The sequence below is a fragment of the Coregonus lavaretus genome, assembly GCF_964263955.1.
Source record: "Coregonus lavaretus genome assembly, chromosome: 4".
NCBI lineage: Eukaryota > Metazoa > Chordata > Actinopteri > Salmoniformes > Salmonidae > Coregonus > Coregonus lavaretus.
In genome coordinates, this window is record NC_139991.1 from 72,909,110 (window position 1) to 72,926,981 (window position 17,872).

A 17,872-nucleotide genomic window follows, 5' to 3' on the forward strand; every position below is an offset into this window, starting at 1 on the left:
CTCTGCAACTGGATCCTGGACTTCCTGACGGGCCGCCCCCCAGGTGGGAAGGGTAGGTAACAACACATCCGCCACGCTGATCCTCAACACGGGGGCCCCTCAGGGGTGCGTGCTTAGTCCCCTCCTGTACTCCCTGTTCACCCATGACTGCATGGCCAGGCACGACTCCAACACCATCATTAAGTTTGCCGATGACACAACAGTTACCCAGTAATGGTGCGATTACAGTTGTTTACAGACAGTAGAGTAAATCTAGCTTATATTATGGGTTCTGATGAGGTGCGACAGTTGAACTGCGCTAGTGAGGCATTTAGAAGTGATATACTTCAAGAATCAATGGCCATATATCGTTACTTTAAAAGTCATAAAATGGATGTACCTTTATTTATTTATTTTAATTTATTATGTACCAATCCCGGATTGCCCCTTTAATTCAGTGAGTAGAGCTATATGAACCCTATAACCATAATAAAGAACCTATAATATACCCAATAACCTCTCTTGTCTCCTTCCGACAGAAAAAGAGCAAAGACCACTTTGGATTAGAGGGAGATGAGGAGTCCACCATGTTGGAAGATTCTGTGTCACCCAAAAAGTGAGTCCAGTGCAGCTGTTTCCTGCAATGTGTGTCAGTGATATGTCACAGCATGCATGTCAATGACGGCTCACTTTGTGTGTGTGTGTGTGTTTTGATGTAAGAAGATTCTATACTGTACTGTACCAAAAAAACAAAAAACACTGTAGTGCTTTCCCTCAGTCTTTATCCATAACTCCCCTATAGATTTGCATGTATGGGTCCTGTGTAGGTGTTCCATCCAGCCTATGGTTCCTGTGTAGTGGTTCCATCTAGCCTATGGGTGCCATCTTTCTGATTCTGATGAGGATGAAGAGCCTTACTGTATACAGCACTGCAATATAGTATTTATTCTGACATACCTCTATCCATCCCTCTCACTCCTCCATCTCTCCCCTCCCTCCATCTCTTCCTTTCACTCCCTCCATCTGTCCCTCCACTCCCTCCATCTGTCCCTCCACTCCCTCCATCTGTCCCTCCACTCCCTCCATCTGTCCCTCCACTCCCCCAGGTCTACGGTGCTGCAGCAGCAGTTCAACAAGGTGGGGAAGGTGGAGACTGGCTCTGTGGCCCTGCCGGCCATCATGCGTTCAGGGGCCGGGGGCCCCGAGAGCTTCCAGATGGGCTCCATGCCCCAGGCCAAGCAGCACATCACCAGCGGACAGATGCACAGGGGCCATATGCCCCCGCTGGTAAGGCTGGGGGGCCACGGGGGGCCACATTGATCTCTAGCAGGGTTGGGGTCAATTCAGTTTTAAATTCAGGAAGTGAAATTCAGTTCAATTAAAGATTTGGAAAAGCCCTAATAGGAAATAGTAGTTAATTTTCAATTCACTTCCTCAATTGACTGTTAATTGAAACACTGAATGGAACCCAAAACGATATTTATATCTGAAGAAAGTATATGCCTTTTTAGAGTCTATACACCATAACGTTCTCAGTTGGAAAATAAATAAATACAAACATGAAGTGTATTGGCCTATTTTGTTAACAGTACAGAATGAAAACTAAGAGTGTATCTCTGTATGTTCCCCTGTGTGCAGACATCCGCCCAGCAGGCCCTGACTGGCACCATCAACTCCAGCATGCAGGCGGTGCAGGCTGCCCAGGCCTCGCTGGGGGAGTTTGACACCCTGCCTCCCCTCGGGACAGACGCGGTGAGACACCTGGACTTAAACTGACCCACTCTTCACCTGTACAACCTCCAACCTGTAGCTATAAGTAGCTTCTGGATCATCTCATCTCACATGTTGTCCTCTCGGTTAAGGGTTTAAAGTGAATTATTTCAGATGGATACGATTCAAGCATAGTTGTTCAATGTGTTGTGCTGTACCAGATCAAGGGAGAGAACATGCTCCACTCTATCCTATTGGGTAAAACAGTGAATTGGTGCTCGAAGCCAACAGTAATTTTCATGTAAGTGTTGTATGAAATGGTTTAATGTGATCTGTGTCTTCCCGTGATCCAGGCCTCCCAAGCCTGGCGTAAGAACAAGATGGATGAGTCCAAACACGAGATCCACTCCCAGGTTGACGCCATCACAGCCGGGACAGCCTCCATGGTCAACCTCACCGCAGGTACCGTCTCCTCACTGGATACCAAGAATTTATGTTGTGGTAACTTCTTATATCTGTCTCGAAGGACCGGTATATATGGAACTGCCTTTTTCACCGGCGTGCTTAATTCAATACAGGTCTCTCTTGTAAAATAGATTTGATCTCAATGACAATAACATGTATAAATAAAGTTTAAATGAAAAGGTGGTATAAAAAGGTGGTTAGATACTGCGTTGTAATGTCTTTTAACTAGAAAGGTGAAGGCTTTTGTAGCTGAAATATTGACTCTGTGGGTGGATGAATAAAGCAAAGCAGCAGCATGAAGTTCCCCTCAACATCTGTCTAGGGCCTGTCCACCGAGTGCACTAGGGCCTGTCCACCGAGTGCACTAGGGCCTGTCCACCGAGTGCACTAGGCCCTGTCCACCGAGTGCACTAGGGCCTGTCCACCGAGTGCACTAGGGCCTGTCCACCGAGTGCACTAGGGCCTGTCCACCGAGTGCACTAGGGCCTGTCCACAAAGTGTTGGAACCTAAACATGTCTGTCTGTCTGTCTGCCCCTCAACAATAGGCGACCCAGCAGAGACCGACTACACGGCGGTGGGCTGTGCCGTGACCACCATCTCCTCCAACCTGACGGAGATGTCCAAGGGGGTCAAGCTGCTTGCCGCCCTCATGGAGGATGAGGGAAGCAATGGAAACCAGCTGTTGGGGGCTGCCAAGAACCTGGCGTGCGCCGTGTCCGACATGCTGAAGACCGCCCAGCCAGCCAACACTGAGGTAACACACGCGCATGCACTGAGTACTGAAGTAACACACTGAATGCTTAGCCATTTTTTTTGTACTTACTGTTTCTGTGTCGCACAATGATAATGTTCAGAAAGGCGCACGGTGGAAAAAGATTTTGCACCGAAAAATTGAAAATCTGTGTCCTTATTAAAGTGTTTTCTCCCATATTGTGCTTACTGGACACGACCCATGTCACCTGTAAGTTAACGTGAAACCAACTTCATGCATAAGATATACACTGTTAAAGAATCCCTTCATGATGGCTTTTCTTCAGTCATGTGACCTGTGCTCTTCTGGCGTCTTTTTTTTCACCCATCAGCCCCGTCAGAACCTTCTGCAGGCTGCAGGCAACGTGGGCCAGGCCAGTGGCGAGCTGCTGTCTCACATCGGAGAGACGGACGCCGACCCCCGCTTTCAGGTAGGCCAACCGTGACCCAGTCCAGAGTGAACTGAACTGACACTCTGAAAGTGGGACTACGCCACGAGAAAATAAGTCTCAACTAAGGCTATAAACGGCCGTTTTCACACTTGGGGGCAAATTCTAACTTCCACTTAAGTACACTTTTCACTTTGTCTCCCGTTGACATCAATAAATGGCTGAGTGAAAATACCAGGAACTTAGGGTTCTGCCCTTCATAGACTTTAGTCTGAATCTTCTGCGCAAATCGTCCATTGCTTTCAACACTCTGATTTGCACAACGTTTGAGTTGCCTTAGTATCTTAGGTCAGAACACGGTATTGATCAGTTCCCTATGTAGAGTTTGTTGACTTAATTTGTGCAATACTGTGTGACATTACTATAACCCCCGTCTTTTTTTCCACCTGCATTGGTCAGTTTCTAGGTAAAGGATCTTTCAGGGGTGCAAGGCGGAGCGTCCATCCTTATAGTCACAAGCTGGTAACAAACGTGTCCTCGAAAGATGAGCCTATCCGAATCACTGTCACTCCCAATGGCCAATCATGCTAATGGTTCTTGGATCGTTCACTGTAATTGACCACGCTGGTGTAATGGAATCTAGTAGTCTCTCCTTGTAATTTCTAACTGCTGTCAAAATAGCTGAGTTTAAAGCATTTGACAGCAGTTTCGTTCGGTTTCTCTTGCATATCTTCAGGTACTCAAATGCTCTCTGTTTTCTTATAGGTTTTGATTATTGATACACAGGAAAAAAGTGCAAGTAGCTCTCAAAAGCATTTGATTATGAAGTATGCAACAGCTCAATGCACTGAGATAAGCTCAGAGTTTCAGATGAGCAACTTCACCCGAGGTATTAAAAGGTTAACTGCATTTACATGACCATCTTTCTGCCCCTGTCTAAACAGAGTCGTTTCCATTTGTAGGGTACTGGGTTGATTATTAACCCTTGCTGTGGTTGCATTGAGCTCTAGGAGAACACTGCTGTACCTGAAGATATACAGGGAATGTCTGTTTTAACAATGGTGTCCAATATTAAATGAAGGGTTTAACAATAGCAGTAGTAGGGTTTCTGTTTCGATAAGTGGGAAGGAAGCCTGTTAAGAATTGTTTTCTCTTAAGAGAATTTCTGAATTCCTCATGACTGAGCTAAGACCTATTGGCAACAGATTTAGAATACAGTACTTAACCTTAAAATGGGACAAAACTACAGCTCTTTGGTGACGGTATTGGAGTTCTTGGTTATGTGGTGATATTTATAATAGCCTATACATGTATTGAGGGAATGCGCTTCAACTGAAAACTTGATGATGTAGCTTTAATGTTACACCTAAATTATGATATAGCCTGAAAATGACTGAGCGAGCGCAGACAACATATCGTGGAGAAATAAGTAGGCCGGCTAATGGCTGTTCATAAGTGCTTGTAGAATGGAGCCTGACCGCAGCTCCCACAAATTACAGAAATCCTCAGTTTTTCTCCTCCTCCCTTATTCCGCCTCCTTCTTTTACGACTCTTCACTCACAAAACGACATCCAGGGAGCTGCCCAACTCTTCTCAATCGTGAAGTCGATAATCCCACTCTAAACACTTTCCAAACTGCATAATTTTGATGAGTGTTTGATTAGCTTTTGGATAAAGGAAAGTGACGTTTTGTTTAGTTTTTTTATTACAGCGACCCTGTTGCAGCATGCTACTGGTGATATCCTGTCTCTCCTCAATGACCACCGTGTGTTAGCCCACCGTGTGTTAGCCCACCGTGTGTTAGCCCACCGTGTGTTAGACTACCGTGTGTTAGCCCACCGTGTGTTAGCCCACCGTGTGTTAGACTACCGTGTGTTAGACTACCGTGTGTTAGCCCACTGTGTGTTAGACTACTGTGTGTTAGCCCACCGTGTGTTAGCCCACCGTGTGTTAGCCCACCGTGTGTTAGCCCACCGTGTGTTAGCCCACCGTGTGTTAGACTACTGTGTGTTAGCCCACCGTGTGTTAGACTACTGTGTGTTAGCCCACCGTGTGTTAGCCCACCGTGTGTTAGCCCACCGTGTGTTAGCCCACCGTGTGTTAGACTACTGTGTGTTAGCCTACTGTGTGTGTGTCTAGCACTTCAGAGGTCACAGCTGGAGTCCCTCCGCTTCCATGTATCATCTTTTGACACACCTAGAGAGCCCCTAGTCACCGTCCCCCCGTCACTTTTCTCTTCCCCCCCAGTCACTTTTCTCTTCCCCCCCCAGTCACTTTTCTCTTCCCCCCAGTCACTTTTCTGTCCCCCCCAGTCACTTTTCTCTCCCCCCCATTCACTTTTCTCTCTCCCCCACCAGTCACTTTTCTCTCCCCCCCAGTCACTTTCCTCCCCCCCAAGTCACTTTCCTCCCCCCCAGTCACTTTTCTCTTCCCCCCAGTCACTTTTCTCTTCCCCCCAGTCACTTTTCTCTCCCCCCCCAGTCACTTTTCTCTCTCCCCCCCAGTCACTTTTCTCTCTCCCCCCCAGTCACTTTTCTCTCCCCCCCAGTCACTTTTCTCCCCCCCCCAGTCACTTTCCTCCCCCCCAGTCACTTTTCTCTCCCCCCCCAGTCACTTTTCTCTCCCCCCCCAGTCACTTTCCTCCCCCCCAAGTCACTTTCCTCCCCCCCATTCACTTTTCTCTCCCCCCCAGTCACTTTTCTCTTCCCCCCCAGTCACTTTCCTCCCCCCCAAGTCACTTTCCTCCCCCCCAGTCACTTTCCTCCCCCCCAAGTCACTTTCCTCCCCCCCCAGTCACCTTTCTCTCCCCCCCAGTCACTTTCCTCCCCCCCAGTTACTTTTCTCTTCCCCCCCCAGTCACTTTTCTCCCCCCCCCCCCAGTCACTTTTCTCTTCCCCCCCAGTTACTTTTCTCTCCCCCCCCCCAGTCACTTTTCTCTTCCCCCCCCCCCCCAGTCACCTTTCTCTCACCCCCAGACACATTTCTCCCTCCTAGTTACTCCCCCGCCTCCCTTAGTCACTCTGTTTTTGTGCTTCCAAACGTGAAGTAACAGGTTTTGGAAGCACAAAAATGCACATTCTTTAGTTTTAAATATATCTGATATCATGAGACACAATTTAAACTGTTGCACATGTTTGTACAATGTCAGCCCTCTTAATAATATCCAAGACCCAAAACAAGTGTCAATGTCAAACCCAGTCTCTGACTAAATCAGCTAGTTGACAAAATACACATGAATATGTCATTGTTAGTCATTCGGTACTGTAGCTGCATTAGCTAGCCCGCTACATAACCTTGTAGAATAACCTTATTACTTTTGGGCAGTAGAGAAGGTCAGTATGTTCCTAAAGTCTCCACTTGTGGGGTAGAGACTCAAACACCAACAACTAAAGGCAAGATAAAGTTGATCGCTGTCTTTGGAGCAACCAGGCTTTGAGTCTCCCCTCCTCCCCAGCCTGGATGGGTTATGCTATAGTATATTTAGGTTTAATGAATGTGAAGGAATGCGTCACAAATGGCACCCTATTCCCTACAGAGTGTACTAAGGCTCTGGTCAAAAGTAGTGCACTATGTAGGGAATAGGGTGTCATTTGGGACGTACGCTTAGCTTGGCTTCCCCTATGGAAAGAATCCTCTGAGGTCATATGGAGGGTTATAGATAGTAGGGTCATCAATAGGACCTTCTATTCACCTTTGTGCTAAAACTGGCGGCACTGAATTCAGGTCAGACTGTAAGCTGTGGTGTGTTTCGCAGGACAGATTTTAAAACTGGAAAAGTCTCATTTTCTCCTTTGTAGAGGCCATTTCTCTAATCTCTTTACTTCATTTAATTTCGCAAAATGGACGTTAACATTTGAGTACTCTTCCCGAAGAGGACAATTCTCTTCAGAATAATTCAATTGATCCTAATTCTTACCAAAATAATGAAATTAGTCCATCGTTTCATAGTTGACCCACAATCTTTTCACCCCATTTAACCTAGGTGTCACACTGTTTCTATTCTCAACAATGCTACGCTGTCGTCTTCTTTGCTACGACAACAACAACAAGTTAACTAAAGCAGAAACAGTCTGGCACTCAGGCTAAAGATACTCACAATGAACACAGTCTCAATCAAAACAGAGCCTCGTTTATGGGCCTGGTATGGAATCGTTAAAATGATATTTTCTCCTTCCATTGTGCCTTGATTTACTATATGCTACATGCTAACTAGCATGCTAACTAGCCTGTGTCATCCCTGCCGTTCTCAGGACATGCTTATGCAGCTGGCTAAAGCCGTGGCTAACGCTGCCGCCGCTCTGGTGCTCAAAGCAAAGAACGTGGCCCAGAAGACAGAGGACTCTGCACTCCAGAACCGCGTCATCGCCGCAGCGACCCAATGTGCCCTATCCACCTCCCAACTGGTGGCCTGCACCCGGGTAAGAAACAAGAACCCCAACATCTTTACCACACACTGACCATCTATTATCCCATGTTTGTAATTTGGGCGGTATACCGTATATATACCGTTTACAGGGGTATTTTTAAAATACCGACGGTATGATTTATAATAGCGTAAATTGGGGACCCTCTAAAGCTCGGGTGCACCCCTGCATCACGGGAGCTGCGGGGATTCGTTCTATGCCACTGCTTATAACTAGAAGTTGTGTCAAATAAATGATATCCAGCTCAGGGCTCCAGCTAGGCATTTCGTTTGCTAACTTGCTATCTAAGCGGCTAGATGGCAAGATCAAGCTTCTTGGTTACAGCAGAGACAAACAATTCCCTCCTGGATCAAGATCCCTACTGCCTAAATTTGTTTTGTGTGTCAAAAAAACAAACATTTGGAAATAAATACTGCCCCTTGTGTGCACTGACAGTATAACCGTATACCCCGGGATGGTACAGGAAAGGTATTAATGGATGAAAATCTGGAGACCGCCCAACGCTATTGTCAATATAGTGACTTTTTATTGATTTGCAAATCTTATTTTTTTAATTACTTTTTTTACACATTTGGTGATTTGTTAATTCAAATTCATTTGTGTTTTTCCATTTGTGAATTTGTAAATGTAGTTTACGTAAGAAGAGACAATTGGTTGTTTCCCCTCTCTAGTTTAGTTTAGTGTTGACACCAAGAGGTGGTTCAGAGGGCTTGATTAGATCATGTGTTGTCCTCCCAACTGATCTGTTTCTCTCCTCTTCCTTTACCCATCTATTTATCTCTCTATCATCCCCATTTCTCCTCTCCTCCTATCTCTCCCTCCCCTTTTTTACCTTACCCCTATCTCTCCCTCCCCTTTTTTTTTTACCTTACCCCTATCTCTCCCTCCCCCTTTTTTTTTTTTTACCTTACCCCTATCTCTCCCTCCCCCTTTTTACCTTACCCCTATCTCTCCCGCCCCTTTTTTTACCTTACCCCTATCTCTCCCTCCCCTTTTTTTTACCTTACCCCTATCTCTCCCTCCCCTTTTTTACCTTACCCCTATCTCTCCCTCCCCTTTTTTTTTTACCTTACCCCTATCTCTCCCTCCCTTTTTTTTACCTTACCCCTATCTCTCCCTCCCCTTTTTTTACCCTACCCCTTACCAGGTGGTCGCTCCCACCATCAGCTCCCCGGTGTGCCAGGAGCAGCTGGTCGAAGCAGGCAAGCTGGTTGCCAAGTCGGTGGACGGCTGCGTGGATGCGTCGCAGGGCGCCACCAGCGACGAGGGGCTCCTCAAGCAGGTGGGCGCTGCCGCCACAGGCGTCACCCACGCCCTCAACGAGCTGCTGCAGCACATCAAGCAGTACGCCCATGGGGGGCAGCCCATAGGGCGCCACGGAGAGGCCACAGACCGCATCCTGGACGTCACCGAGAACATCTTCAGCTCCATGGGAGACGCTGGTAGGCTGGGGGATGGGAGGGGCGAGGCTAAAGTGGTCAAGGTTCAGCGGTCATATTGGAGTGTGATAGCATAGATGGTGGATAAAAGAAGATGTCCCACTCATGCCGTTTACCATTGAAGAAAATGGTCACGGTTCAGTTCTGCTTAAGGGGGTGACTCTCCCATAGGCACCAATGTGATAGCAGCTGGGTCTGGTCTGCTGAGTTTGACTGTATATGAACCTGAAAAAAGGAGTGAATGAGATGTCTCGCTTCTTCCTCCGTCTCTGGAGTCTGCATCTCAAAATGGCATCCTATTTGCAAAAAGCAATTTCAAATTGATGTCTTATTTCCAAAAAGCAGTACAGAAAAGTATAATTTGAGAGTTTTAATATGACAATATGGTGAGAATGTGGATTGTTGTGTAAAGGAAAGATCAAAATGCTACCTTTGCCCTTTTATCTAGAGCCAGATTCAGTAAAGGCTGGATGAATAAATCAGTACTTCAACTGTATTGAGTGCTGTTTGTCTCCCTCTCCAGGTGAGATGGTGCGTCAGGCCCGCATCCTTGCCCAGGCCACCTCGGACCTGGTCAACGCCATCAAGATGGACGCAGAGGGCGAGTCGGACCTGGAGAATTCCCGCAAGCTGCTGTCAGCCGCCAAGCTCCTGGCGGACGCCACGGCCAAAATGGTGGAGGCTGCCAAGGTCTGTCCCCCATTCCAACATGGTCTGTCCCACATGAGCTACTGCTCCCGTCCCCCATTCCAACATGGTCTGTCCCACATGAGCAACTGCTCCCGTCGCGTCCCCCATTCCAACATGGTCTGTCCCACATGAGCTACTGCTCCCGTCCCGTCCCCCATTCCAACATGGTCTGTCCCACATGAGCAACTGCTCCCGTCGCATCCCCCATTCCAACATGGTCTGTCCCACATGAGCTACTGCTCCCGTCCCGTCCCCCATTCCAACATGGTCTGTCCCACATGAGCAACTGCTCCCGTCGCGTCCCCCATTCCAACATGGTCTGTCCCACATGAGCTACTGCTCCCGTCCCGTCCCCCATTCCAACATGGTCTGTCCCACATGAGCAACTGCTCCCGTCACGTCCCCCATTCCAACATGGTCTGTCCCACATGAGCAACTGCTCCCATCCCGTCCCCCATTCCAACATGGTCTGTCCCACATGAGCTACTGCTCCCGTCCCGTCCCCCATTCCAACATGGTCTGTCCCACATGAGCAACTGCTCCCGTCACGTCCCCCATTCCAACATGGTCTGTCCCACATGAGCAACTGCTCCCATCCCGTCCCCCATTCCAACATGGTCTGTCCCACATTCCACCGTTGAGGATTTATGAGCGTGGCTGGAGGAATGGCGAGGCCTCCGTTTAGGAGCTGTGTGTGTGTGTGTGTGTGTGTGTGTGTACGCGCATGCATTGTGTGTGTGTACGCGCATGCATAGTGTGTGTGTGTGTGTGTGTTTGTGTAAAAGCATTTTTGTTTAGTAGAATAGTTGTTTAGTCTTTTTTGGGTTTAAGTGTACTGTATTGAGGATTTTGTTTGCAACTTCCTCAGTGTGTGCGTTGGTGCAATATCATCTTGGTCTAATGAGTAAGATGCTGGTTTCCCCAGCGGGAGACCGGGGTTCAGGTCCCACTCGTGACGTTAACATGCTGATGTGTGTGTGTGTGCAGGGCGCAGCTGCCAACCCGGACAGCGAGGAGCAGCAGCAGAGGCTGCGTGAGGCAGCAGAGGGTCTACGTATGGCTACCAATGCTGCTGCCCAGAACGCCATTAAGAAGAGGCTGGTCAACAAGCTGGAGGTGATATTCCTGGACCTCAACCAGTGTTTCCCCCCTCCATTATATAGATTGGGTTGGGTGGGCCCCCCTCCTACCTTTGTTACACCCCCCTGCTTAAAAGAGTTTGGTACTTTCCGCCTGGAAATTAAACTAGGGGAAATGCTGACTTTCAAACTGTATGGCCATTTATACATTTTAACATTACACATTACTACTAGGGCCAGGAGTTTTTCAAGACCACATGACCTGACAAGGACAAACAGGCTCTAGGTAAAGGTACACATGGGCACTTCTTTGGAGTGAAAAATGCCTCTTACCCAAGAGCTGGAGAATGAAAGCTTATCTTAGTCTCTGAATATTATCCTAATTGTTTTCATGGAAGTTAAAACAAACAGCCTTGACTTCCCATAGCAACCACATGAGTGGCTTCCCATAGCAACCAAATAAGTAAGAAGCCCTCATATCAGATGCATGTTCAATCACCTCTCTCTGCCATACAATCACCTCTGCTGGTGCCCAGCGGCTAGTTCTAGGTTATGTCCAAAATAGCACCCTATTCCCTATATAGTGCACTACTTTTGACCAAGGCCCATAGGGCTCTGGTGAAACGTAGTGCACTATGTAAGGAAATAGGGTGCTATTTTGGACGCTGCCCTAGTGTTAAGTGATATCGTAGGCCCACAAAAGAACTTTGTGACTGCGAGGAGAGGTTTGCAGAACTTATGACTGGCCGTGACTTGTCTAAGCATAACTTATGACTGGCCGTGACTTGTCTAAGCATAACTTATGACTGGCGGTGAATCTGTCAGTAAACAGCATGCAGACAAAACAGGCCTTTTGCAATATTTCAAATGCAATCGCGGGAAATCACAGGTTGGAAAGCAAATGGCTCCTGCTGAAAAGAGAAGTCTAATCCATATGCTGTAGGCTACCAAAATATTTGATCAACTTCCAAATATTGTTTTACAAAGTAAAACAAGAGAGAGGCTTTTGGCACGAACGCATCAGCCATCACTGGCGAGTGAGCTGCGCATCATTGGGTGAGTCAGTGAAACTGGAAAGCATTTTTAGGACTAGAATTTCCTCCTCATATTGTAGCCTACAATATGTGCATCTCCACACACACCTAGGCCTGGCTATTGATGGATTCAAGACAAGGTTGTTTTTATTGATCTCCGATTCTCAGTTTGTCAGTGTCAAAGTAGCCTGTCATTTCGATAAGTTGCATTATGATTGCTAAGTATTATTTGTTTCATCGAAACATAGTTTTTGACAAAAAACCTTCCCTAATGTATGCATTGCTGAAATTAACCAACCCTGATGTTAGTTAGCCAGCACGTAGGTTTGGAAACCTAAGTCGAAACTAAACTGACAGTATTTTTTCACACTGCGTTTCCTGCCAGAACGCATCCAAGCAGGCCGCCGCGGCTGCCACTCAGACCATAGCCGCCGCCCAGCACGCCGCCTCGTCCAATAAGAACCCAGCAGCCCAGCAGCAGCTCGTCCAGAGCTGCAAGGTGAGAGCTCCGCTGCCATGACAACCCAACCATCACTCTCTTCCTGGTTTCTGGTCCTGTGGGGTCAGGCATAGGTTACTGAGTACTAGTATCATGCCTTCTCTCTTTTTCCTTCTCTCTCTCTCTCTCTCTCTCTCTCTCTCTCTCTCTCTCTCTCTCTCTCTCTCTCTCTGTCTCTCTCTCTGTCTCTCTCTCTCTCTGTCTCTCTCTCTCTCTGTCTGTCTCTCTCTCTCTCTCTCTCTCTGTTTCTCTCTCTCTCTCTCTCTCTGTCTCTCTCTCTTTTTTTTCTTCTCTCTCTCTTTTCTCTCTCTCTCTCGGGGTACAATTACTGTAGTAAATCTCAAATAAAATATTTTTGACTTTGACATTCTGAATTAGATTGTAGTTCAGGTGTCCTTCATTGTACACTGATCTTGTGATTGGTCATGTATGCAGTCATGTGAGCAGTGATTGCTTCATTGCACTGTAAGAGTGAGAGTAGAGCATTGTGCTTAAGTGTGTGTTATTGTTTCTACCCTACATATCTTCCATTTGGTTGGTTGATTGTTTAATTAATTGGCCGACCTGTTTGTTTGTGTCAGGTGGTGGCAGACCAGATCCCTCAGCTGGTCCAGGGTGTACGTGGCAGCCAGTCCCAGCCCGACAGCCCCAGTGCCCAGCTCACCCTCATCGGGGCCGGCCAGAACTTCCTCCTGGTGAGACCCTCTTCTCTACCCTGCCCCCTATAACGTGTTTTTTTCTCCTGATTCTTATATAACTTCGCAAAGAAGCATGCTCACCTAAAATAAATATGACACAAAACAAGGAAGCTTGTCCTCTGAAGTCTCCTGGAGTCAATTTGATTTATTACAAACTACACAGGACCAATGTTTTAGTAGCATGCAACTTCTCTCTCCTTTGTAAAAAATAAACAAGTTTACACTTTCCTTCCTCCATCCACTCCCATGCCCTCAGCCTGGTGCCAAGATGGTGACAGCTGCCAAGGCCACAGTACCCACCATTGGCGACCAGTCCTCTGCCATGCAACTCAGCCAGTGTGCCAAGAACCTGGCCACTGCCCTTGCCGAGCTCCGCACGGCCGCACAGAAGGTACCAAACACCCCCCAAATGCACTCAACAAGGACCTGTTGTTTGACCTTGTTAGCGCTTTCGTTAGTGGAATTAGCTAGCTAGCTTGCTCCATTTAGCTGAAACACTGTATTAGTGGTTTAGCTAGTGGAATTAGCTAGCTACGGTAGCTTACGCCATAACTAGCTGAAACACTGTATTAGCTCACTCCATAGCTAACTTGAGTAACACCACTGTATTATAGCACTGTAGTTAGAGGTTTCGCTAGCAGGCCCTGTCTTGCCCAATATGGGATCCCTATTCTGTTCGGTCTTCCCTTTCCCCACTTCCTGTGTTGACTTCCTGTCATGTCACTTCCTGTCATGTGATCCAGGCACAGGAAGCATGTGGTCCTCTGGAGATCGACAATGCTCTGACAGTGGTCCGAGGCCTGGAGAAAGACATGGCGGAGGCCAAGGCCTCCGCCGGCGATGGCAAACTCAAACCCCTGCCCGGAGAAACGGTGAGAGTCTCACACACACACACACACACACACACACACACACATTCATGCACACACACACAAACACGATACACCTCGCATATGCCGTATGCATACTGTACTTGTAGGCTAGCAGGAAGTTTGACACACCACACACACACCACACACCCCTGCCCTGGTAGATGGCAAGCACATGCACAAACACACATATTTCCACAAACACACAGTACTGTGCATACAAGCTAACCACAACCTGTGCAACAGTATCCAGACTATACAGTACTAAGTGAACACACTCAACCCATCTCTCCCACGCTCTTCCTGTCACATGACTTGTGACAGGAATAACTTGTGACAAGTTAACTACTGACTTTCAGCATGCATATAGAGAAGGGCATTCAACTTGTACTGCACTGACTCAGATGACTGATGATTGGCTAAAGGAAATGGATAATAAGATGATAGTGTTATGAAAATGTAATGTCATGTAATATTTTAAACTGTATATAACTGTCTTAATGTTGCTGGACCCCAGAAGGAGTAGCTGCTGCCTTGGCAGCAGCTAATGGGGATCCTTAATAAATACAAAATACAAATAGTTGGAGCTGTATTGTTAGATTTCAATGCAGGATTTGATGTTATTGATCATAAATTGTTATTGAAAAGAACTCACTTGTTATGGCTTTACATCACCTGCCATCACATGGTTGGAGAGTCATTTATCCAGTAGAACCCAGAGAGTCACATGGTTGGAGAGTCATTTATCCAGTAGAATCCAGAGAGTCACATGGTTGGAGAGTCATTTATCCAGTAGAACCCAGAGAGTCACATGGTTGGAGAGTCATTTATCCAGTAGAACCCAGAGAGTCACATGGTTGGAGAGTCATTTATCCAGTAGAATCCAGAGAGTGTTCTTCAATGGAAACTTCTCTAACATCAGATATGTACAGTGTGGTGTCCCTCAGGGCAGTTGCCTTGGGCCGTTACTCTTCTCTATTTTTACAAATGATTTGCCATTTGTCTTACAACAAGCTAAAATTACTATGTATGCTGATAATTAAATACTTGACGCATCAGCACCTACAGACAGTGAGCTCACTGAGACTATGCAAGGGGTTACAGTCAGTGTCAGAATGGGTCATTAACAATAAACTGGTCTTAAATACATCTAAAACCAAAAACATTCTCTTAGACCTAAACCGGAGTTGTACATAAAGGGTGTGACCATTGAACAAGTGGAAGAAGCTGAATTCCTAGGAGTAACATAGGATGGTCAGTTATCATGGCCAAGTCATATTGACAAAAATTGCATGTGCAGTAGCTAATGGGGATCCTAATAAACTCAACTAAACTTGTAGCCACATGCACAGCAGTAGATAGGCTGATTTCAACACCCACCACAGAATCAGGTAGGTAGGCTGATTTCAACACCCACCACAGAATCAGGTAGGTAGGCTGATTTCAACACCCACCACAGAATCAGGTAGGTAGGCTGATTACAACACCCACCACAGAATCAGGTAGGTAGGCTGATTACAACACCCACCACAGAATCATGAATCATGCCTCAGCACCCATCTATGTGACTGTGCCCACATGAGGATTACAAGTACTTGACTGTGAGAATTCCAACCACAGTGCAGCAGACACATACGAACCCACACACACTTAACTGGCCCCCAATGCTTTGTATGCCAGAGCAGTCTGTAAAATGAAACCGGATATACTGTACTTTATGCATGTTTAGGATTCTTTTAAAAAATCGAATCAACAGTTCACTCCTACTCATGTTACTTTATTGAATTAGTTTGTGTATGAATCTAAGAAATTATACAAGTGAAAGTATGTGTATTGTGGAATATATTGTATCACTAATGTGTGTGTGTGTGTGTGTGTGTGTCTGTGTGTCTGTGTGTGTGTGTGTCTGTGTGTCTGTGTGTCTGTGTGTCTGTGTGTCTGTGTGTGTGTGTGTGTGTGTGTGTGTGTGTGTGTGATTGCAGCTGGAGAAGTGCTCTCAGGACGTGGGCAACAGCACTAAGGCTGTGAGCTCTGCCATCGCCCAGCTGCTGAGTGAGGCTACCCAGGGCAACGAGAACTACACAGGTAGCTACAGTAGTATACAAACTGGTCACCCAGGGCAACGAGAACTACACAGGTAGCTACAGTAGTATACAAACTGGTCACCCAGGGCAACGAGAACTACACAGGTAGCTACAGTAGTATACAAACTGGTCACCCAGGGCAACGAGAACTACACAGGTAGCTACAGTAGTATACAAACTGGTCACCCAGGGCAACGAGAACTACACAGGTAGCTACAGTAGTATACAAACTGGTCACCCAGGGCAACGAGAACTACACAGGTAGCTACAGTAGTATACAAACTGGTCACCCAGGGCAACGAGAACTACACAGGTAGCTACAGTAGTATACAAACTGGTCACCCAGGGCAACGAGAACTACACAGGCAGCTACAGTAGTATACAAACTGGCCACCCAGGGCAACGAGAACTACACAGGTAGCTACAGTAGTATACAAACTGGCCACCCAGGGCAACGAGAACTACACAGGTAGCTACAGTAGTATACAAACTGGCCACCCAGGGCAACGAGAACTACACAGGTAGCTACAGTAGTATACAAACTGGCCACCCAGGGCAACGAGAACTACACAGGTAGCTACAGTAGTATACAAACTGGCCACCCAGGGCAACGAGAACTACACAGGTAGCTACAGTAGTATACAAACTGGCCACCCAGGGCAACGAGAACTACACAGGTAGCTACAGTAGTATACAAACTGGCCACCCAGGGCAACGAGAACTACACAGGTAGCTACAGTAGTATACAAACTGGCCACCCAGGGCAACGAGAACTACACAGGTAGCTACAGTAGTATACAAACTGGCCACCCAGGGCAACGAGAACTACACAGGTAGCTACAGTAGTATACAAACTGGCCACCCAGGGCAACGAGAACTACACAGGTAGCTACAGTAGTATACAAACTGGCCACCCAGGGCAACGAGAACTACACAGGTAGCTACAGTAGTATACAAACTGGTCACCCAGGGCAACGAGAACTACACAGGTAGCTACAGTAGCATACAAACTGGTCACCCAGGGAAACGAGAACTACACAGGTACCTACAGTAGCATACAAACTGGTCACCCAGGGCATCGAGAACTACACAGGTAGCTACAGTAGTATACAAACTGGTCACCCAGGGCAGGAGAACCCTGGACTAGAGCAGTACTCTTCAACCCTGTTCCTGGAGAGCTATCGTCCTGTAGGTTTTCACTCCAACCCTAATGTAATGCACCTGATTCTATTAATTAGCTGGTTGATAAGCTGAATTGGGTTAGTTACAACTGGGGTTGGATTGAAAACCAACCCCAGTGGCGCAGTGGTCTAAGGCACTGCATCGCAGTGCTAACTGTGCCACTAGAGATCCTGGTTCGAATCCAGGCTCTGTCGCAGCCGGCCGCGACCGGGAGACTAATGGGCGGCGCACAATTGGCCCAGCGTCGTCCAGGGTAGGGGAGGGAATGGCCGGCAGGGATGTAGCTCAGTTGATAGAGCATGGCGTTTGCAACGCCAGGGTTGTGGGTTCGATTCCCACGGGGGGCCAGTATAGAAAAATATATACAAAAATATGTATTCACTAACTGTAAGTCGCTCTGGATAAGAGCGTCTGCTAAATGACGTAAATGTAAATGTAAATGTAAAACCTAAAGGAGAGTGGCTCTCCAGCAACAGGGTTGGAGAGCCCTGGCCTAGAGGTAACTTACTGAAGTATGTCATAATAAAGAATGTAGCTCAGATAATAAGAGGATCATGAAGCCCTCAGCCATGTGCACTCA

At 47.1% G+C, this 17,872-nt stretch overlaps 1 protein-coding gene across 1 annotated transcript in view; it reads left to right on the top strand.

Annotated features, from left to right (window-relative positions):
- tln1 (talin 1) overlaps positions 1–17,872 on the top strand; it is a 137,309-nt gene that overhangs the window by 72,903 nt on the left and 46,534 nt on the right. Inside the window, 15 exon segments of the mRNA XM_084160439.1 lie at positions 519–595; positions 1,086–1,266; positions 1,618–1,731; positions 2,043–2,151; positions 2,701–2,909; positions 3,238–3,336; positions 7,545–7,712; positions 8,866–9,160; positions 9,681–9,847; positions 10,835–10,963; positions 12,346–12,459; positions 13,041–13,154; positions 13,414–13,548; positions 13,901–14,029; positions 16,009–16,111. Coding sequence (XP_084016565.1) covers positions 519–595; positions 1,086–1,266; positions 1,618–1,731; positions 2,043–2,151; positions 2,701–2,909; positions 3,238–3,336; positions 7,545–7,712; positions 8,866–9,160; positions 9,681–9,847; positions 10,835–10,963; positions 12,346–12,459; positions 13,041–13,154; positions 13,414–13,548; positions 13,901–14,029; positions 16,009–16,111 — 2,143 coding nt within the window.